We start from the raw sequence: 23,432 nt of genomic DNA, 5'->3' as shown, positions 1-23,432 counted from the left end.
AGCTACTTCTTGAAGTGATGTAGTTTAGAGCTGGTTTATATTTAAACGTATTCAGGTGCTATTTTCTTTTCCTTTTTGTTTCTTTTTTTCGGAGACAAAGTCTTGCTCTGTCGCACAGGCTAGGGTGCAGTGGTGCAATCACAGCTCACTGCAGCCTCAACCTCCTGGGCTCAATCAATCCTCTTGCCTCAGCCTCCTGAGTAACTGGGAATACAGGTGTGAGTCATCATGCCCAGCTAAGGTTTTTAATTTTTTATAGAGACGGAGTCTCTCACTTTGTTGCCCAGCTGGGCTGGAACTTCTGAGCTCAAACAATTCTCTCACCTCTGCCTTCCGAAGTGCTGGAATGACAGGTATGAGCCACTTTTGCTGGGTACCTCAGTTTTCCACTGGCACTCCTGTTGCCTATAAGCTGGTGGCCTCAAGGTGCTGAAGGTTCACTATGCTCTGGGCATGGGTGGGTAACATTTTTCCACCCAGGCTTCAGTCAGACAGTACCTTTCCAGCTGGTACCAAAGCATGTTACTTTGGCTCCAAAGTCTTCAGCTGTTATTGGAAGGGAAATTACCACTTCCATTTTTTTCCCCATAATCCCTACTGACCTGCAGTCAGCCCACACTTCCTTCCCTGCCCATCCCCTACCCTTTGCCTGGTCCTTAGAGCATGAATAGCTTTTAAAAAACTCCACACAATACTTGGAATCAGTCCTCCCTTCCCACTTCTGATTGAGATCTCTGGGCCCGGTGCCCTCTTTCCCTAAGATGAATCGTCTCCTAGGAGGCTCTCCAGTGCCTCCTGAAAACAGACTTTCAGCAGGCCAGATATACCTCAAGCCCACTGACAGCATATCTTAGGCTCAAACTGGAATCCCACTTTCCCCAGTTGCAGGTGTAAAGTGCTACAGCTTTGGAAAAAGGACCATTTAAGAATGGCTGGAGAAGGCAGGGAAGGCTTCGTGTTTCCTAACTGCACAGCATTTCGCTTGGCATTCACGGACACATCCTTTCCAAACTCAAGACGATCATATTCTGAATCCACTGCAAATGAAAATGGTTGTTTAATAGTCCCTGATTTCTAACAGTTTATAATCTAACTCTTTAAGATGAGCAAACATGTAGTTTAAAATACATATTTTTAGTTGGAAATGTTGGTGGCAAGTGCAACAGTGACTAATAATGTGCTGTTTGCCATTGCTCCTCCTGCTGGCGCCGGAGAAAGTAAACGGAGCTGATGGTGAAAATGACAACACAAGCAAGGCCTCAGCCATCAGCACGCCAAGGTCTTTCACCAGGGGGAGGTGGATTCGCTCAGTCATCCTCCAAATCCAGACTTCTACGATCCAATACAGTTTGGGAAATCCATGCACGTTCACACAACAGAAACACTTCTTTCATCATAAAAAAAGAAAATGGACAATGATAGAGTATTGAATGCCTGCTACTTGAGTTCCAGGAACTACATACACTAAAATACTAAGCAATCATCTCAAAGTCAAGTAACTAATAAGTAGAAGATCTGAGATGTAAACCAAAACCCATCTGATCCCATAGCTTCTGTACATTCCAACGTGGCACAGCATGGTGTCCTAATCAATAACCCACTAAAATTAATAATAAAGGATATCTTAGTTAAGTCATTTTTTCTTAACTCCACTGATGTTAACATTATATTGACACCAGCCCAACTGAGAGATATGTTTACCATTAAATAAGAAAATATTACTTTTTTTTTTTTTTGAGATGGAGTTTTGCTCTTGTTGCCCAGGCTGGAGTGCAATGGCAGGATCTTGGCTCACTGCAACTTCCACCTCCCGGATTCAGGCAATTCTCCTGCCTCAGTCACCTGAGTAGCTGGGATTACACAGGGATGTGCCACCATGCCCAGACTAATTTTGTATTTTTAGTAGAGACAGGGTTTCTCCATGTTGGTCAGGCTGGTCTCGAACTCCTGACCTCAGATGATCCACCTGCCTCAGCCTCCCAAAGTGCTGGGATTATAGGTGTGAGCCACCATACCCAGCCAAAATATGAAAATATTACTATTAAAAGAGACTAAGCCACAGACGGAAGAGCCACAATAAAACCCATTCCAACAGCAAGGAGATGCATACTAACAAAATTTCAGTAACAATGACAGAAATAAAAACATCAGGGCAAATAAATATCATGTGGCATTTTCTCTGGGTACACCAAAGACAAAATGCAGATAATAGATAAAAGAATCAACGGTACTCCTTGCCTAGTTAAGGTGACAGGAAGTCAAGGCTGGGCTTTATTTAGAAAAATGGAAAATATAAAACCTGTCCCTCTGTCAAAAACCAAAAAAGCAAATGAGATGCCTTTAGAATTGCTAAGCTGATGCATATATATCAGAACAGGAGGAATGGCTCTAAAGGCAGAGACACCTGAGTTTCAATCAGAGGCTGACTGCTATGTGCCTTTAATCAAGTTAGGTTCCGAGCTTACGCAGCTACTCAGATGAATTCCCTTGACCACGTCAGCTAACAGAGTAACAAGAGAATATCCTGTCCCAGGGTACCTCTGGGTTTCCTGAAGCAAATACGTCTTTGAAGAGTGCTTGCTGTCTCTTTTCACTGATGACAGATGAGGCCAGCCGCTTTCATGGGAAAGCCTGTGACCTCATAACTGGTATGTTGGTTTGAGATGATGTGGCACTTCTCTGATGTCACTGAGACAGATGTTACTGCCTGCAGCAGTGGGAGCCTGGATGACCGCCCCCACCCTACTTACATGAAGGGCTGGGTGGAGAAAAGGCAGCCAGCAGATGAAATGGAAAAGTTATTTTTAAACTACAGCTATAAAAAGTCAACCACAGGACAGATCCAACGGTGCCTTCGAAGCACGGTATAAACTTCCTCTTTATTATTGTATTTTAAATCATCAGCGATCCTGGTTAATTATGGCCTTAATGAATTCTTGGGCTTCCGGGAACAAGATCTTAATTTAGAGAAAGGAATACTCTTAGCAGACGTTTATCTGGGCCAACAGATTTTTCACAACTTGTTAAATTGGAGTGTCCAACACTTGATTGAAAAACGTGGATTTTGTCCTGTGGTGAGATGTAAAAATAAACTCAGTGGCTATCCTCATGCAGTTCCTGCAAAAGAGCAGTCGAAAGCAGCTGCCAGCCTTGCCCAAAATAAACCATCACCCTGTATCTTGGGAGGCACATCAAAGGAAATTGGGCAAAACATTCAGAAGCATCCAAGAGTGGGAGACACAATCTTACAATAACTGGGAAATGCATCAACAGTCTCATGTTTTCTTTGTATTTGGCTTAATTTTGCTTTTTGTGTGTGTTTCCTTATTTATGAAAGAAAGAATGAGAACAGTCATACAGTTATTGAATGTTAGGCTTTGCACATTCAGGAACAGTTTCCCACTGGAGTCAGAAACCAGGACCAGGAAAAAAAAAAAAAAAAAGTGGTGCTTCCCAATTACTTGCTGTGTTGGGAGCTTCGAATTAGGCCCTGCCTGTAGACATACTTTCATCAAATCTTATAACAAATCTCAGAAATGGAACTCTCTGCGATATGGTATGTGCAGATGCATGTATGGGTATGTACACATATGTGTGTGTGTGTGAACTATTCCTTGGGTAAATCAGCCTCCTTGAGAGATGAAGGAATTTTTTCACAGCCTTAGGGAAGTACCTAGAGCAGTAATTTCCAAATTTCAAATCATAAACCATTAATGGGTTTGTGAAATCAATTGGGTTGTGACTGGTGTATGTTTTTAATGAAATGGAATCAAAAAGAATACACAATATTGAGGGCATTGTTTGCAGTAAAGAACTATCAATTTGTGAGGCATTCATATTAGTTAGGTGGATGATGTATACGTACATGTTCATGTGATATGTCTGGTGTGCCATTTATACTGCATAAAATGTAAAATAATTGTACAATCAAAAAAGCCTGAGTGTCACTTATCTAGCGCACACTCATGCACGCGCACGCATGTGCACACACACACACACACAGTGAGACACACACACACAAACCACAAAACTTAGCCAGGCATAGTGGCTCACGCCTGTAATCTCAGCACTTTGGGAGGCGAGGTGAGCAGATCACTTGAGGTCAGGAGTTCAAGACCAGCCTGGTCAACATGGCAAAACCCTGTCTCTACTAAAATACAAATATTAGCCAGATGTGCTGGCGTGTGCCTGTAGTCCCAGCTACCTGGGAGGCTGAGGCACAAGAATCACTTGAACCTGGAAGGTGGAGGTTGCAGTGAGCCAAGATCACGCCACTGCACTCCAGCCTGGGTGACAGCGAGATTCCATGTCAGAAAAACAAAACTCAAGTGAAGATCAGGTGGCCTCATGATGGAAGAGATGAGCATCCACATCCTTCTAAGGCAAAATCCCACCTGAATCCCTTCCTGGCCCACCTGAGTCATCTAGAGTTACTGACTGGGAGGTTCTGAGGTGAGGAGAGGTGTCCTACAGCTGAAACCTCTACCTCAAAGTCGTGAGGTGGGGGGCAGGGGAGGTGGTGGTATACAATGTCAATAATTACAAGTTCTACACATTTCATGAGGATATTTAAGGGAAATCACGAACAATCTCAAACACATTTAAACACTAAATATGTCATACACAAAAGATAACCATATCAGCTCAAACTCCTAAACTTTGAGTAAATCCCTATAGGTTTATGGCCTTTTATTTAAGCTTTGGAGGTTGTTCATGGAGCTGTGGCCTAAATGAAAAAAAAAAAAAAAAAAGCATATGAATTTTCTCCTTCTTCTTCCTAATTGCTAGTCTACAAGAGGCTTCTTTATTTTGCAGAAGCCAGAGGGCATTTCTGAAATGCTGTATTACCTACTGGCCCAGGAACAAAACTTGGCCAAGGAACAAAAATTGGGGCTGTGGAATTTTGAACTTTAAATTACACTAAAATGCCTTCTAATCTCTCTGGGGAACTTAGTTTAGTACCCAATAATCCTTTGAAGTTTGAAACACTTTCACGTGAAAAGAATGTTCATACTCTTCACACAACCAGAAGTTAGAGATAATGGAGAAACGAAGAGTGAACTAAACCAAAGTGAAAGGGTACAGTAGAGTATCGTGGGTCACTTATCAGTCCTCATATAGCTTGTCTGTGTGCAGCTGGGGGTGGGTTCAGCCAGTTATTGTCAGTCTAAGAGAGAAGAGATGAGCCCACACACAGAAAACCATAATAGTGTGTAGAGAACAAATACACAAAATGAGTGCAAACAGACACAGCTGTGTGGGTTAAACAAACAGACCAGGAGAGCCAGAATCCAGTCAAAACCCGGAGACTTGGCTGGAAAGACCTTTCACAGGAATCATATAGAGATTTTCAAGAACAAGAAAAAGTAGAGTTAGAGAGGAAGGCTATCGCTAAGAGGAAGGTCAAAGAGAAAGATTAAGGAATTCGTACTTCTGATAACAATAGAGATAGATGTCAGGCAAGCATGTCCCTTACTTCTGGGAGGTCTGGGGGAAGTGTACAAATGAAGCCCACATGGCCAGGCGCAGTGGCTCACACCTGTAACCCCTGCACTTTGGGAGGCCGAGGCAGGTGGATCACGAGGTCAGCAGTTCGAGACCAGCCTGGCCAACATGGTGACACCCTGTCTCTACTAAAGATACAAAAAATTAGCTGGGCATGGTGGTGCGCACCTGTAATCCAAGCTACTCAGGAGGCTGAGGCAGGAGAATCGCTTGAACCCAGGAGGCAGAGGTTGCAGTGAGCCCAGATGGCGCCACTGCACTCCAGCCTGGGAGAGACTTTGTCTCAAAAAAAAAAAAAAAAAAAAAAACACGAAGCCCACATGTCACACATCTTAAGGTTCCTCCTTGTCTTACTCCAAGCCAAGCAACCCAACACCCGCTCCTTCCAGCTCCCTCTATGGCCAGGTTTGAACTAGAATTCTTGGACTTCCCAGGACTGCTTGCCAAAATGTGGTAGTAGAAGCAGAATTACCCCAGGCCTCAGCCTGATCCACACCATTGGAGAGAGACAGTCTCCTGGGTCTTCTTGTGTTCTACACATTCTGCTGGGGATGCCAAGATGGAAAGATTCTCACTGCTCTTTTATGATGGGCCACTTCTCAAGGTTGTTATGAAGGTGGGAACCTGGACAGATGAGGTAATGTCTCTCTCTGGGCAAGAAGCAGGCTTATTGATTGCTTGCTATAAAAGCAGTGGATTCTCCAAGCTCAAGGTTCCTTAGCTGTGACATAATCCCCACTAAGAGCACAGCATCTACCTGGATCTGTCCTCACACCTGGGGACAAGGAGAACCGATACATATATGCTGCTGTTCACACTGCCTGCTGAGCAATAAAGTCCTTTGTCTCTGACCCAGGAATCTCATGTCTTCTATAAATAAGCCTAAATTGAATCCCAGACCTGATATATTGTGAAGGATGTCATGCACACACCAGCCCTGGTTCAAACTCCAGATGTATCTCTCACAAAGAGCTGTCTCTGTCTACCCCATTGGCTTCAGGGGTGCCTGCTGGTCACCAGGTTTGCCCTTCAGAGAACAGATTTTGGGTAGAAGTCCACATAGGCCCTGGAAATGAACTAAGACCTTTGGACAGGGAATTCCAGGATCCCAGGTAGCAGGGTAAGTTCTAGAAGGCTAGGGTGAGAGCTCCAGATGGACGCGTCCCTTTGGCCCTGCCAATTACACATCCCGTGGAGGGGGACGTGGCTAAGGAGAGCCAGCACAGGGCCCTCTAAAACAATGGGCCCAAATCAAGGGCCCATGTGTCCGGGTCTAAAGTTGGCTCTTGCTGGGGCAAGGTCCTTGAAGGAGCAAGAGGCATAGCAGCAAGAAAAACCAAAGTAAGAGCCAGTTCAAAAGTTAAGGGACTGAGTTCTCATCCCCATTCTACCTCTAAACGTTGAGCTGAACTTTAACCCCACTGGGCCTCAGTTTCTCCTTCTGTAAAATGAAGTAATGAGCAGTTCAATACAATGATATCTAAGGTGTATTTCAAGTCTAAGCTCCTATGATGCTATAAATCCATGCTCAAGGAGAAAGGCTGTTGCTCACAGCCCAAAAGAAGCCTGAGAACAAAATAAGGAATAAATAGAGCAAGCTGAGACAAAAACACCTCAAACTCAGGGCCGGGCAGTGTATGCACATTACTCGTGCAGAAGAAAACTATACCAGTGGGGAAAAAAATGACAAGATTTCTCAGGGATGAGACCAGGGTGGGGCCATCCAGAGAGCTTATGGCTTATAGAGATGCATTCGCCCAGATAAGCTGGAAGAATTCTCCAGCAGCCACACACGGGCACTGCCCAAACACCGGAAAGTGAAAATCTAATTCTTGATGGAGCACAGGAAGAAGGGCCCCCTGGGACACCATCTCACTCCCCTCTTACACGTTTCCTGATAGCATGCAATTAGCGCATCACCTCAGCAAAGGAAGTGTGAGGGTGCTTTCACACGACTTCAGCTCTGTTCTGAGAGGCTCCGAGACAAAAGATGAAGAAAGATGAAGAGGACTTCCTCATCTTCCCCTCCCAGGCCTGTCCTCTTCCAGTTTCCATAGCTCAGATAAAAGGTCTTTTCACCTAGAAATCAATAACAGGCTAAGTGGCTGCTGCTGGGTCCAGTACAAAANAAAAAAAAAAAAAAAAAAAAAAAAAAAAAAAAAAAAAAACCAGACTGACTCATAATCTGAGCACACATTTTCATCTGGATAAATGGGAAAGTCCCCTGTGGGGTATCGATGGGTGGTAAAAAGTAAAGAGGCATCATTTTCTTTCATTTGGTCAATGATGAAACAGCTACTCACATTCTTTGCCATGCTATGCCATATGAAAAAATGGCCCCCAAGGCCTCTGCACCCTCCATGTCTGGTGACCCAGGATCCTGTTCACTTTTCAAAATTGTTCTACTTCTGTTGTTTTTTGTAGTTTTGTTTTTGTTTTTGAGACAGAGTCTCACTCTGTCACCAGGCTGGAGTGCAGTGTCGCGATCTCGGCTCACTGTAAACTCTGCCTCCTGCTTCAAGTGATTCTCCTGCCTCAGCCTCCCGAGTAACTGGGACTACAGGCACACGCCACCCTCCCAGCTAATTTTTGTATTTTAGTAAAGACGGGGTTTCACCATGTTGGCCAGGATGGTCTCGATCTCTTGACCTCGTGATCTGCCCACCTCAACCTCCCAAAGTGCTGAGATTACAGGGGCCAAAGTGGTTCTGCTCTGTCCAACTGCCTCTGAAGGATGATAATATGAGAAGCATCGACAGGAACACACACACAGGTATGCATTCCTCAGCCCCCCAGCCCTGCACACAGCTCAAACACTGATCACCTGCATGGGGCAATGGGAGTAAAGGACCTCAAAGTCTTCCCTTGCCCAGCACCCCAATCACCAGCCCCCCATGGCTGGCCCTAGAGCAGGGCAGCGCCAATGCTCACATCATACTCATTTTGGTTAGTGTGGTGTTCTCTGAGTACCACCGAGGCCTTGGCAAGAGACAGAGAGAAAGGGGGAAGAGCAGTCAGAGGAACTCCAGGTCCATTTCCCCTGTTTCAGCGGCAGCAGCCCTGCTTTTATTTCTTTCCCTCTCAAGTCAAAATACATTAAAAGCTACTGGTCTTAAATATTATGACCTTAGGAAGTCCCTGCTACAATTATCTGTGGGAAGATCACAGACAAATCCATTGCCAGCCATTACTACCATAAACGTGTAGTCCACGAGGAGAGGCAGAAGAAATGGAAGGAGCCATTGGGCTCCTGAGAGTCAAGGGAAGGAGGCCAAGGAGGGAGGAACATCAACAAACTTGCCCTCTTTGCAAGTAAAATAAGCCAGACAAAGACAAATATTTGATATCACTTACATCTAAAAAAAAAAATTTTAATTCAAACTCATAGAAACAAGAGAATAGAAAGGTGGTCACCAGGGGCTGGGAGTAGGGGAATTGGTCAAAGAACAAACTTTCAGTTATAAGGTAAATACATTCTGAGGATCTTCTTACAGCATGGTGACTATAATTAAAAATGCCATATGATATACTTGAAATGTGGTAAGAAAGTAGCTCTTAAGTATGTGCATCAAAAAGAAAAAGAAAAAAAGTAACTATGTGAAGTGACAGATGTGTTAATTAGCCTGTGATAATCATTTCACACACATACAGCAAATTGTTACATTGTATACTGTAAAAACATGTAATTTTGTCAATTATACCTTAATAACGCTGACAATGAAATACATAAACAAACAGAAAAAAATGTTCCCTGCTTTAACAGGTGGCTAGGCTAGCCCTGGTCACATTCAGTAATATCACCCTGGCAAGGGAAGGCTCGGATCCTAATAGCATGAGCTAGATTATTATTATTATTTGAGAGGGAGGCTAGCTCTGTGGCCCAGGCTGGAGTGCAATGGCATGATCCCGGCTCACTGCAACCGCCACCTCCCAGGTTCAAGTGATTCTCCTGCCTCAACCTCTTGAGTAGCTGGGATTACAGGCATCTGCCACCAGGCCTGGCTAATTTTTTGTATTTTTAGTAGAGACAGGGTTTCACCATGTTGGTCAAGCTGGTCTCGAACTCCTGACCTCAGGTGATCCACCCACCTCGGCCTCCCAAAGTGTGGGAATTATAGGCATGAGCCACTGCCCGGCCAAGGTAGATTATTTTTAATGGTGAGTCAAAGATCCGGTAAAAATGTATGAGAATACGTCCACTGTGTTTGGTTATGTGGAAACAGTTCTTAACAAAGAAGTATGCACAATATAAATACATGCACATAAAATATTCCAAAACATAAAGACACCTCTGAATGAAAGGATTCTAGTTTTTCTTTTTTCTAAATTATTTTTACAAGGGGCATATATTATATGTGTATCTTCCTGAAGTCTGAAACATACGATAAACAAGTAGAACTATATCAAACTAAAAAGCGTCTGCACAACAACAAAAACATTAACAAAATGAAAAGGCAGCCCAGGGACTGAGAGAAAATGTTTGCAAACCATATAAACCATGAGGGGTTAATATTCAAAATATATAAGGAACCCATGCAACTCAACTGCAAAATTAAAAATCCCAATTTTAAAAAATGGGCAAAGAACCTGAATAGACACTTCTCTAAAGAAGACATAAAAATGGCCAACTAGTATATGAAAAGGTGCTTACTGCCGCTAGTCCTCAGAGAAATGCATATTAAAACCCCACGTGACATCACATCTGTTAGCAGAATCATTAAAAAAGGACAAAACGTGACAAGGGTTGGCAAGGGTGCGGAGAAAAGGGAACCCTTTCGCACTGTTGGTGGGAATGTAAGTTAATGAAACCATTATGAAAAACAGTGTGGAGGTTCCTCAAAACATTAAAAATGGAACCACCATATGACCCAGCAATCCCTCTGCTGGTAGATACCCAAACACAATGAAATCAGCATCTCCTGGAGTTACCTGCGCACTCATGTTCATTAACGATGCAGAGTCTTGCTTTAGGAAAATATTCTGCTAATAACTGGAGGAGAAATGACTGAATTCTATAAAGCTACTTTCAAACCCGTAATGTATTGATCTCTCTAGCAATAAGTATAAATTGTTGAGGACCAAATAACAGATTTTTATGTTCCTTCTGAGGGAAGCGTGTAGTGGAAACTATGAAGACTTCTTACCCAAAACCAAAACCAAACCAAGGAGAGTCTGCAGTGGGCGTAGGACTGTGCTAACGCACACCACAAGGATATCATAAGTACACCGAGACCACAGAAGGCTCTATAGGTCAACTGACGCAGTCTTTACTAAATAACAAGCAGAGGCATGCAAGAGAACTTACAAAGAGGTATGTAACGGACATATCAGACAGTTTGAACACATGGACCTTATTTGTGTGACATGGTAAAAAGCCCTATAAAACTGCATACCTCAACCATACCTCGGCTTTCTGTTTAAACTGCTCTCTATAACCCAAATGTGAATGAGCAATAAAGGACTATAATCGCCACCTTACCCAGACAATGTGTAAACAAATGCTAATCTTGACTTTTGTGAATCACTTAAGTAACAACCAGAATGTCAAAAAGGGCCCCTAGCCCTCAGAATGTCTGGAGCCCCTCACCCCATCTTCGCCCAGGAATGCACCAGAATGTCCGGAGCCCCTCACCCCATCTTCGTCCAGGAATCCACTGGAATGTCCGGAACCCCCTCACCGCTGCCCCCCGCCCCTCTCCCTCATGCCCAAGGTGATTTTTACGGGTATAAAGGGGTCTTGACACTCTCCTTTGGGGGCCACGGGTTGGAGAGACGCGAGTCCTCCGTGGCCACCGGCAATAAATACCCTGCAATTTGGCATACTTTTGTCTTGGGGTTGCCTTTCTGTGCTCGGTCCTGTACAACATTTGGGTATCTGATTCAGACAAGCAAACAAAAATAAAAATGTGGAAGGATGGAGGGAAAGAGGGAAGGAGAAAAGGAAGGGAAGGGATCAATCAGCACAGTCTACGAGGAGAGGGGAGGGGAGGGGCGGGGAGGGGCGGGGAGGGGAGGGGAGACTCTTCCCAGGAAAGGTGGCCGGTAGGTCCTTCTCCCTCACCCACCCCCACTTCGCCCCAACACATCCCTGCTGTGCCTCTGCTGCCCCCATGTGGCCAAGGGAAGGCCTGACAGCCTGCAGAGGACGAAACAACACAAACTCCAAGGTGGTCTTTGACAGATTGCTCTTCCCATTTTCACCAGTTCCTGGCCAGGATGTGCCCCACCGACCCATGAACATGGGGTTTCTGCGGGAACAACTGCCAGGATGGGTGCGGTAACGCCTATCTGCTCAGGATGCTAAAGACAAGGATACAGTGCTGGCTGGAGGAGCGGTACCCAGAGAACCAGAGCCGCCCCAGGCAATCCCCGCAGGGGAGTGAAAGTGGAGATTAAAAAAAAAAAAGAGCAAGCCTCAGGAGACTAATGGCCAAGGGCGAGCAGCGAAACCAGCTCCCTTGCCTCACAAGACCAAGGGAATGCCACGCTAGGCTGGTGGCACTTCCTCCCTTTGGGCCGTCTGTCTTACAGAGCACTTGGGGTGAACTGTTCCTGAGTGCTATCTGAGCACAGGTTTCCAGAAAAGCGGAGGAAATTGCAGTGGGATCCCACTGACGGTAGTTTTAGCTTCTGTGTGTATTGGCCTGCTTTTTGAGCAACAAACCATGAAGAATCAGGACATGGGAATTAAATTCATTTGTTATTATCAAATAACATGCAAAGAGATTTAAACTGATCCCTTAATATTCACACAATTGTCATTGGGCATTAACGCTGACCCTTAATCTGATTAAATTTTTGTCTACCCAGTGAGTCCATTTTTCTCTGCTGAATTAGTTGACTCTCTAACACTCAGGGTGACAGGATTCTCTGACCAAGAAATCATTGTCACAGCACAGGTACGCATCGTGTGAGCACACGAACACATCCGTTCTGGATGAAACTCCCAAAAAGCCAGCTTCTTAACCTCACCTTCACCCCTTTGTCTTGTATATGACCCAGGCATAAATCTCCATATACTCCTCCCATATAAAGACTCCAGAGCCAGACTGCCTGGGTTCAAATGCAGCTTTTGCATTTACTGTGTGACCTTGGACCTCGGTTATCTCCTCCATATAATGATAATCATAATAATGCCACCTCATAGGTTTAAATGAGTTCATAGCTGTAAAGTGCTTAAAACAGCGCTTGGCACAGCAAGTGCTGGAAGAATTTATCAACTTGGTGCAATTATTATTTTAAATGGGTTTGAAATGCAATTAATAAACTAATTTTTAAAAACTAATTTTAAAACAATGATTTTCTCTTTTTTTAAACTAATAAGTATTTTTTTGTTACTAAAATTGGATTACAATGAAGTGGCCAGTGCCTTCTTGTTTACCTCTAAATTTTGATGTCATTTTCAGGAGAATCAGACTTGTTGACCTTATTCTCCTCTAAGCCTCTTTTTTAACTCCCTGGCAATAGTCCTTGTCATGATCAGCTTCTTCTTCAATCCTATATCATTTAGGAAAAGTAAAGAATATGCATGTATGTGTACATGTGTGTGTGTGTGTGCACACAATTGTGCACCTATGTGTATAGTGGATGTGACTATGAGAGTATGTGTGCATATGTGTCTGTGTGTGTGTGTGCGTGAGAGTAGCACGTGTGTGTGTGTGCGCGTGTGTGTGTAGCAGGAGTGGGTGGGTGGAGTTTGGCTATGCTGAGCATCTCAGCACAACTGCGCTTTCACTGTGACTTCCTCCACTTTTCTGCTGTCTCTGGTTCTGGATTCTATCCCCTCCCTTCCTCACCTTCCATTTTGGCAGTGCTGTGGACTGCCACTCCAGTGACACTTACCTGTTAGTGTTCTCTAGAACCTCTACCTTCTTCCGAAGTTCCAAGTTCTCAGTTGAACAAGATTCCACTCTACGAAGGAAAGAGAAAGAAAAAAATGAATAGCCCCGGAGCAAACACTAAGCCAGGAGCTATGGTGGAGGGAGGTGAGGATGAGGAAAAGGAGGGGAGGGGATCTGCTACTCCACAGAGGTGTGGGAAAGAATGGAAAGATGAAGAGACTTAAAAAAAAATAGAGGGAGCTGGGGCTGGGTGCAGTGGCTCATGCCTGTAATCCCAGCACTTTGGGAGGCTGAGGCAGGTAGATCACTTGAGGTCAGGAGCTCAAGACCAACATGGTGAAACCCCATCTCTACTAAAAATGCAAAAATTAGCTGGGCATGGTGGTGTCTGCCTGGAATCTCAGCTACTCAGGAGGCTGAGGCAGGAGAATCACTTGAACCTGGGAGGCAGAGGTTGCAGTGAGCCGAGATCACGCCACAGCATTCCAGCCTGGGTGACCGAGTGAGACTCCTTCTCAAAAAAAAAAAAAAAAAGTGCTGGTCTAGGTGGCTCACACCTGTAATCCCAGCATTTTGGGAGGCTGAGGTGGGCAGATCACGAGGTCAGGAAATCGAGACCATCCTGACCAACATGGTGAAGCTAAAATACAAAAAATTAGCCGGCCATGGTGGTGCGTGCCTGTAATCCTAACAACTCGGGAGGCTGAGGCAGGAGAATCGCTTGAACCCAGGAAGCCGAGATTGCAGTGAACCGAGAGCATGCCACTGCACTCCAGCCTGGGTGACAGAGTGAGACTCCTTGTAAAAAAAAAAAAAAAAGAGGGAGCTGAGTGACAAGTGCCTGAATAATAATAATGAAAGAGGAATAGAGATGGTACAAAATACGAACCTCTTTTAGGGTGTTACAGCCTTCTTTCCTGTCACCTCCTCCCTAGTGTGCCCAACGCCCATCACACTTCTCCCCCTGTTCTACAGCCTGGATACTCCCGGCTGCAGTCTTACCAGGACTGATAAGAAGTAAAGAGACAGCAAGGGATGGGGCAAGAGGGAGGACAAGAACCCCGGACAAGGAATCCCGGTGCTGGGGCACGCATGCCCAAAAGAGACAGTAAAGAGATTTCCATAGAAACATCTTGACCCTGGATGCCCATAGAAAATGGTGGGACAGCATGGGACCACAGTCATCCCACGGCATTCCGGGGGGATTAGTTCCAGAACTCCCCATGGATACTAAAATCTGCAGATGCCCCAGTCCCTGATAGAAAATGGTGTCATATTTGTATATAACCTTTACATATCCTCCAGTATATATGCATCATCTCCAGGTTACTTATAATACCAAACCCAGTGTTAATACTATGTAAATATGTGTTATCTTGTATATTTAGTTGTATTAACTTTTATTGTTGTAGTGGTTTTTTTTAATTGAGCTGTTTTGTTTTGTTTTTGGTTTCTCGAGACAGAGTCTCACGCTATCGTCAAGGCCAGAGTGCAGTGGCACCATCACAGCTCACTGCAGCCTCAACCTCTTGGGCTCAAGTGATTCTCCTCCCTCAGCCTCCTGAATAGCTGGGACCACAGACATGCACCACCAGGCCTGGCTAATTTTTTAAATTTGTTTGTAGAGATGGAGTCTGGCTATGTTACCCAGGCTTGTCTTGAACTCTTGAGCTCCAGCAATCCTCTCTCCTTGGCCTCCCAAAGCACTGGGATGATCCAACACACCCAGACTATTGAGGTTCTTTTATGAATCTTTTCAACCCATGGTTGGTTGAATCTGAGAGTGCTGGACCCCCAGATATGGAGAGCTGACTATACTGCATTACCAGTATTAAAGTCAGGTGATAGAAGCACTAAACTTTCCATAGTAACTTCTAGAAACAGCCAGGAACCACCAGCCACTCCTTTCCCCAGATTCACATGAAGTTCATTTCTGGGCTTGGGGACTCATGCCCATCTTAAAAAGATGTGGGTTTGTTCACTGAAGAACTAACTTCCAGGGCTAAGACAAAACTGTCTTTTTCTTAATTCACCTTTTTCTAATAGCCCGCCTGTTATTACAGACTTTTCAAAAGAACAAAGATTGCCTTCAAGTGTTTTTCCAAAAATTCACTCACATAGGGCATGAATTAGAGTGGCTGGGAAATAAAGGCTGCCAACCTGACTTCTTTCCTTCTTTCCCTGTGTGCCCTCTCTAGAGCATGAGGAAGTGTGGCCAGAGGGAGCCGAGGAAGTGGCACTGATCCTTTCAGCTAAAACAGGGCTCCTCCTCCTAGGAGTTCCAGCAACGTGCAGGAATGTTAATATTGGTATTTGTTTGAAAGGAAGACTCGAGATCCTTGGCTGGAAACGGTGTGATTCAAACGCCTACTACGATACTTTGACTTTTTTCCTTATTACTGTATAGACGTCTCCTCCAAATAACCACTAGGTGGCAGAAAAAATATAGCTGATAAACCACCGGGTTTCCAAGGCAGCCTGAAAGGGGAATTTAACTGCTTCTCCCAGCTTCTCCGCACACTCACATTTCTCTGTGCATACTACTCCATAAACACGACAGCTTGTCAGCAGACTTACTTTTTCTCCAGGCTGTCCATGTATTCTTTCTTCTTTCTCCTACTCTCCTGGGCAGAAATCTGAGAGAGAGGGGTGGGAGGAACAGGATTAATTTCCAGCTCTATAAGTAAGCCAGTTAAGACGGGAGATAGTTACAGAAGTCACCGAAGCCCTGCTCACTTCTGCAAGCTGCTTGCCATTTGTTTAAGCTGCTGGTTCATCGACTAGTCACCTGTTCTGTCCTCCTGGGTTTCCAGCTGCCAAACCCACACCTATTTTCCTACAAACTAGGCCCCCAGTAAAATGGACACTGAGTGGCCAGGTGCAGTGGCTCCCGCCTGTAATCCCAACACTTTGGGATGCCAAGGTGGGCGGATCACTTGAGGTCAGGAGTTCCAGACCAGCCTGGCCAGCATGGTGAAAACCCATCTCCATTAAAAATGCAAAAAAAATTAGCCAGGCATGGTGGCGTGTGTCCGTAGTCCCAGGTGCTCGGAAGGCTGAGGTAGGAGAATCTCTTGAACTTGGGAGGCAGAGATTGCAGTGGGCCAAAATCATGCCACTGTACTCCAGCCTGGGTGACAGAGTGAGACTGCGTTATCAAAAAAAGAAAAAGAAAAAAGAAAAAAAGTGGACACGGAGGAGCCAGACCAGAACATGTGGCTCACCAACCATCAGTGTGGTCTCAGATAAATGACTTGAACTCCTGCACCTCCTGAACTACATCTATAAAATAGGACAGCTTGGGCTTGGTCATACATCAACTCGCTGCTGGTTCTGCGCATGGATAGAGTGACACTAAGCTCTTGTCTTCCTTCTCCCTTTGCCCCCTCCCTCCTGATAGGCCTGTGTCTCAGCCATGCCCCTGGTTTTCTTTAGCCCTGTTCGGCACTGAAGGGCCTAGGGCTAGGAGATTACTGAGTCCAAATATAGACTAGCACACTGCAGAAGTTTTGTAATCACAAAACCCTACCAAGAAAAAAAAATTAACCAAGCGCTCTCAGTGTATTTGTACTTTATATATATGACACATATATATGCTGTATTATATACATAGATGTATAAAATACATATACATAGGTCTACTAGAGGAAACTATTGTATATATCATAAACCCAAAATTTAAAAGGCTGAGATTGCTGGGCACAGTGACTCATGCTTGTAATCCTAGCATTTTGGGAGGCCAAGGTGGGTGGATCATGAGGTCAGGAGTTCAAAACCAACCTAGCCAACATAGTGAAACCCTGTCTTTACCAAAAATACAAAAATTAGTCGGGCATGGTGGCACATGCCTGTAGTTCCAGCTGCTCGGGAGGCTGAGGCAGGATAAAAACAAAAATAAAAGTAAAATAAATACAAGGCTGGGATTTAAAAAATAAACCTAAATTGCATTTTTCCTGCAATTTAGGTTTATTTTTTTAAATCTCAGCTTTTATTTATTTAATTTTTTATAAAACCATTTTATTATATTTATAAATTAAAATATTTTATTATATTTATAAATAAAATATTTTATGATATTTTATTTATAAATTAAATCATATAATTTCCCTAACAGGGAAGTTATAATAGCTTCCTCCCACCCCCGAATGTATCATCATGGGTACCAACGATGTAGACATTGATTTGGGAGTCTGCTGGCCTCAGGAGAAATGGGATGGGCTGGAGGAAGAGAGGGGTAAGTGGTGAGGGTGGTCCTCCCAGGGCCTAGAGAGGGGAAGGGCTGGACCTTGATCTCCATCACATGATAGGTTAGTGCTGGCCATTGGGAAGGCAGGGAAGGGCATGCTGACTCAATTCTTCTTGTGTCTCTGCTCCAGAAGTGCCTGGATTTGAAGGACTCACCTTATTCTTGATCTTTCTCCGAATTTTCTTCAGGGCCTTCTCCTCTGATTTTGTCAGGGGCAATTTGGTAGGGATGGGATAGCCCTCAGCGATCAGGGTCCTCTTCTCCTCCTCTGTCAGAACCAGAGGGCCTGATCCCTGCAGTTTCTGTGCAGATCAAGGAGCAGAAAAGGGTCAAAAAAAAAAAAAAAAAAAAAAAACTCAAAAAAAAAAAAAAAAAAAAAAAATAAATAAAAAAAAAAAAAAAAAAAAAGAACTGGGACCACTGAAGAATCACCTCCCAATGGGGTGATGAGAATCTTACAATGTCTTACAGAAGGCTCCGAGACAAGGATGCGCTGTCTGCTTTGGGTGACAGATGGGTATTTTGAAGGGCACGGGAAGATAGGGAAGATACTCCCATGTGAGTGTTATAACCTAGGGATTATAATTCAAGGGAAAGAATAAAGAAGCTTCCACCCATTATTTCCCAGGAACCACCCCACTCACTAAAACATGAAAAGAAAAAGTAGAGAAGTAATTTCCCACATCCCTAGAGATTTCAGGCCTTGGAGTGATGAAGGATTCATTTGCAGCCCTGCTTTGTGGAAGTTTTGTTGTTCTCCTGAAAAATGCAATTTTATAAGGTGCTCTCTACACACCAGGAGTCACTTCTCTCCTCTACTTTTAGAGAACACCCAGGGACACACCTGCAGGCTCTTTTCACAGAAGCCTCTGGCTTTAGTGGTCTTAGATTGTCCATCAGCAATGTAGGCAAGAACAGTATCCCATCTCATGGAACCCACAGTAGAATGTCATGCTTATAATTAATCAAACAGAATCCCTATTGCATTTTAGCTCCATACTAAATGCCAGGGAGGACTCAAAACAAACTATCTCTCAAGTAGCTTGTGATCAAGACTGTGAGACTAAATTGATACCCATGAAAAGATAAGAGTAATTAAATGCTAAAATGTAATCTTAGCTGATATGGTTTGGCTCTGTGTCCCCACTCAAATCTCATCTTACAGCTCCCATAATTCCCATGAGTTGTAGGAGAGACCCAGTGGGAGATGACTGAACTTAGTGGGGGTGGGTCTTTCCCACAATGTTCTTGTGATAGTGAATGGGTCTCACAAGATCTGATGGTTTTAAGAGCCTGCCCTGTACAAGCTCTCTTTTTACCTGCTGCCATCCATGTAAGACATGACTTGGTCCTCCTTGCCTTCCACCATGATTGTGAGGCCTCCCAGCCATGTGGAACTGTAGTCCAATTAAACCTCTTTCTTTTGTAAATTGCCCAGTCTCGGGTATGTCTTTATCAGCAGTGTGTAAACAGACTAATACATTAGCTAAAGGTGCACTAAAAATCTGAAGTAAGAGAACACTGCTATGAGTTATATGATCAGGAAAAGTTTAGGGCAGGAGTTGAGACTCAATTGGGCCTCCCGAAAGAAAGGGGATGATTTACATAAGAGAGAGGAGGGCATTCTAAGCAAAAGGCAGTGAAAAGTCACTGAAGATGCCACTCTGCCTAGTGTGGGTAAGGAATTCTTGAAGCAGCGGAAGGTTGGGCACCTGATAATGAGTAAAGGTGTCAGGGCTTGGTGCCAACAGGTAATAGGCAAATACAAGATGGTCTGACATGGGGAAAAGTTCCTCCATAAACATGTAGGATGGACTGATCATAGCAGTACACACAGGTATATAAGATACAAACTATTCTAATCATCCAAGGAGTGAAGTCAGGTTCACGTTGAAAAGGTGAAGAAAGTGTGGAAATGTGAATTCCCTTGTCCTCAGTAACGGCGAAATATAAGAATGTGGTTACAGATCTAAAATTTTCAGGGACTGAATCAATCCAAAATTTCTAAGTTATGTTAATGGATGGATGGTTCTTACAAAAGTTTTAAACATCTCATTTCATTTAAATTTGCTCGTTGTGATACCGTAAATTCAAAAAAAGCTGATTATAATTTTTTAAATTTCATAGAAATCAATTCACCCCTAGAACAATAAGAAGTTAATGACATATTCTTCTTTATTAGTGTCCTCGTTTATGTGAGGGATGGACAATGGCTCTTGATGTCTGATCTGAGTTTCTGGATTTAGAGTCATATGATACACAAAAAGGCTTAAACTGTTTTTGACCTCTAGGCATCAAAGAATTTAATCTCAGAGTAAATTTTAATTCACCAAAAATTGCTTATTTAAAACATAAAAGGCATTTACTATGACATAGGCCACAAGGACCATCAAATAAATGCAAATATTTATGACAGAATTTTGAGGAAAAAAACCCAAAATTTGTATTCCTCATGTCTACAGTTCTGTAAAATAAACATATGAATAAAAACTGGAAGAGTGCATGTGAAAACCAAGAGAATGGTGGTAGCAAGGTGAGCAGTATGGACAGTTCTTAAAAAGTTTCTTATTGTTCAATACCCACCTGTGGACACAGGAAGGGGAGCATCACACACTGGGGTCTGTCGGGGGGAAATAGGGGAGGGATGGCGGGGGGTGGGGAGTTGGGGAGAGGTAGCATGGGGAGAAATGCCAGATATAGGTGATGGGGAGGAAGGCAGCAAATCACACTGCCATGTGTGTACCTATGCAACAATCTTGCACGTTCTTCACATGTACCCCAAAACCTAAAATGCAATAAAAAAAATGAAAAAAAAAAAGTTTCTTTAGGGCTGACATCACTCTTGACCATATCATGACTTTCGCCATTAAACAGAAACTTCTTGACAAAAGTAAAGAAAAACAAGCAGCCTTGCATGGTCCTGCTCTGGATAAAGCCCCATGGGAATAAATGGAGAGGGTTCCCTTTGGTCTGGGAGCGCCCATGCATACTTACATGAGGAGCTGTGAGGAGAGGGGAGCTGGAGAGGGCGGAGGGGGCCCGGGGTGTGGCTCTGGAGGGGCTGTGGGTTTGAGGCAGGCTGAAGGGGTGCAGGCATGGGTTGGGACTCAGGCTGCCTTCCGAGTCGCTGCCGTGACTGCTTGGCGGGGTGGGCGGCAAATGCAGGTGATCCACTGGGGCTGAAAAAAAGGAAGCACATCTCATGCATCCCACAGCCACAAACCAGGACACAACTGACTTGTGCAAAAGTGAACTAAAGCGCGAGGAGCCTCCATGAGCAGATGGTGCAGAGGGTGGATATGGGAGTCCTCCTTTTGTATGAAAAAGGAGAGAAAGAGGATATAGACTCACATTTGCTTGTTATGGCAAAAAGAAACACTGAAAGTGTATCCAAGAAACCAATAAAAGTGCAGCCAGGGGTTGGGCGCGGTGGCTCACGCCTGTAATCCCAGCGCTTTAGAAGACCGAGGCAGGCAGATCACCTGAGGTCAGGAGTATGTGACCAGACTGATCAACATGGCGAAACCTCATCTCTACTAAAAATACAAAAATTAGCTAGGCATGGTGGCGCAAACCTGTAGTCCCAGCTACTTGGGAGGCTGAGGCAGGAGAATAGCTTAAACCCAGGAGGTAGAGGTTACAGTGAGCCGAGATTGCTCCACTGCATTCCAGCCTGGGTGACAGAGTGAGACTCCATCTCAAAAAATAAAATAAAAATAAAAAATAAATAAATAGAATAAAATAAAATAAAACAGTGCAACCTGAGGTGGGCAGGGAGAAATCAGGGTAGACTGCAACAGGGTGTTGGTAAAACTTTTCACTGTATTATTTTGAGATAGTTTACATAGTTTGATTTCTAAATCATGCTAATGTATTATGCACTTTTTAAAGTTTCTTTTTTTTTTTTTAATAGCAAAGCCTGGGGACCCATGGGGGTTCCCAGTGGCTGTTTTGAAAAAAGTTGGTTTGTTTCTGGAGCAATGTGCATGGTCAGGCGCACAGACAAGACGCCAGGAATTCTTCATTCAGAAAACATGAAACTCATCTTCAGATAGGGAAGTGGTCACAGGAAAAATAAGTGGGAGTGCAGTGGGGGGACTGTCTCCTCCAAAGTCTCCCTCGCCCTTCCTCAGAAAGGTACAACACCCTCTCTGCCAGGGCCTATGGAGCCTTAGTTGGCATCCATCGGGCATCTCCAGGGCAGCAGAGATGGGCTTGTGAAGGAGGAATCCCACTCAAGGCCTCCTCATGAACAAACACACTGTCAGGTCTCACTGCTCTTTCTGAACAGTGCAAATTTCTGTTGTACCAGACACTGCTACTGAGCCAAGGGAGATAATGGCAGGCAAACACTTCATTCCTGGGGCCCCCAGGACAACGGAGCCCTCTGTAGGGCAGCTCCATGGTGAGCATGGCTCCAGGCTACTTCACACACAACTGGGTCTGCTCAGCAAGGAAACTAACTGCTGAAGGTCAAAGGAAGCTTCAGCGCTTCACCTCCTTGTCCCTTCTTCTGATGGAGACCGCCCAAGGTACTATGGATGGGAAGGGTCCTCCTGAGACACAACTGACCCAAGAAAAATGACCTCACCCATAGCTGCCTGATATGGTTTGGCTATGTCCCTACCCAAAGCTCATCTTGAATTGTAGCTCCCAGAATTCCTTTGTGTTGTGGGAGGGACCCAATGGTAGATCACTGAATCATGGGAATGGTTTCCCCCATACTGTTCTTGTAGTGAATAAGCCTCATGAGATCTGATGATTTTACAAGGGGAAACCCCCTTTGCTTGGTTCTCATTTTCTCTCTTGCCTGCTGCCTTGTAAAATGTGCCTTTCACCTTCTGCCATGATTGTGAGGCCTCCCTATCCACATGGAACTGTGAGTCCATTAAACCACTTTTTCTTTATAAATCGCCCAGTCTCGGGTATGTCTTTAGCAGCAGTGTGAAAACGGGCTAATACTGCCCTCGGAGAGGACGAGCAGCAGTCAGCAGCTCTCTCCTGCAGGAATACCTGAATAGCCAAGGCCACCATAGGCGATGTCCCCTCAGCCAACCCTGGTGCCCCCATCCATGGCATGCTTTTCTTTCTTCTCTTTTTCTCTCATTGTCATTCCCTGTCTCTCTCCCACCCTCACTTTCTCTTTGTGCCACATACTACTTTTCTCTCGATGTTTCTTCTTTCCATTTTTCTCTGCCAGTCTTGCCAAAGAGGTCCCTGGGCTTTTTATTCTCTGTGGGCACTCATAAAGCTAAAGAATACACTAAAATAATCCTAGACGTGCTATTCCCACTACTCCTGCCACAGGTGCAGGCAGCCCAAGAAGGAAAGCATGTGCCTTAAATAGGCAGGTGCTTGGCTAAGAAGTAGGGTTAGGAGTCCTAAGAGTGTTAATCAAGGTTCCCCTAATGTCATGAATATTACGGCACTTCATGGTTTTAATTATAAATAAATAAATAAAACGGGAAGCAGACGAACCTAATAGGGGCTCTGTACTGTTATGTTCCCAAGAACCAACCCAGAGTACCTAGAACCACCCTGTCCCTTTCACTTGGTAGGGGCCGAATTATTCTAATACTGTTCTCCTGTCCAAGCAGAGGGCACCCCACAAAAGACAGAAAGAGAATGACAAGGAAAGCAGGTGAAGCAACTTAAATCTTGTCTTTCCTACCTATTAAGAGCTACAGATCTGGTCAGAGGCACCTCAGGATCAGATTTCTAAATATCATTTGAAATGCTGCTCTTGGGTTACTGCAAGGTCTGGGGACAACAAGCCACTTTGCCTAGAAACTGATGTGGTCAAGGATATTGAATTTCCTTATCTCTGTTTATCCAGGATA

The 23,432-nt window shown here is 44.3% G+C and overlaps 1 protein-coding gene across 2 annotated transcripts in view; it reads right to left on the bottom strand.

The window, feature by feature from the left end:
- Positions 1-23,432, bottom strand: part of CREB3L2 (cAMP responsive element binding protein 3 like 2) — a 135,703-nt gene that overhangs the window by 14,444 nt on the left and 97,827 nt on the right. For both annotated transcript variants that reach the window (XM_017504296.2, XM_037729859.1), the window contains exons 5-8: positions 20,587-20,771; positions 17,748-17,894; positions 15,924-15,982; positions 13,348-13,416 (exon numbers count right to left, since the gene is read on the bottom strand). In XM_017504296.2, the coding sequence (XP_017359785.1) occupies positions 13,348-13,416; positions 15,924-15,982; positions 17,748-17,894; positions 20,587-20,771 (460 nt within the window). The remainder of the gene's footprint in view (positions 1-13,347; positions 13,417-15,923; positions 15,983-17,747; positions 17,895-20,586; positions 20,772-23,432) is intronic.

The sequence above is a fragment of the Cebus imitator genome, unplaced genomic scaffold (genome assembly GCF_001604975.1).
Source record: "Cebus imitator isolate Cc_AM_T3 unplaced genomic scaffold, Cebus_imitator-1.0 Scaffold319, whole genome shotgun sequence".
In the NCBI taxonomy this organism is placed as follows: Eukaryota; Metazoa; Chordata; class Mammalia; order Primates; family Cebidae; genus Cebus; species Cebus imitator.
This window is presented reverse-complemented; position numbering and strand designations above follow the sequence as displayed.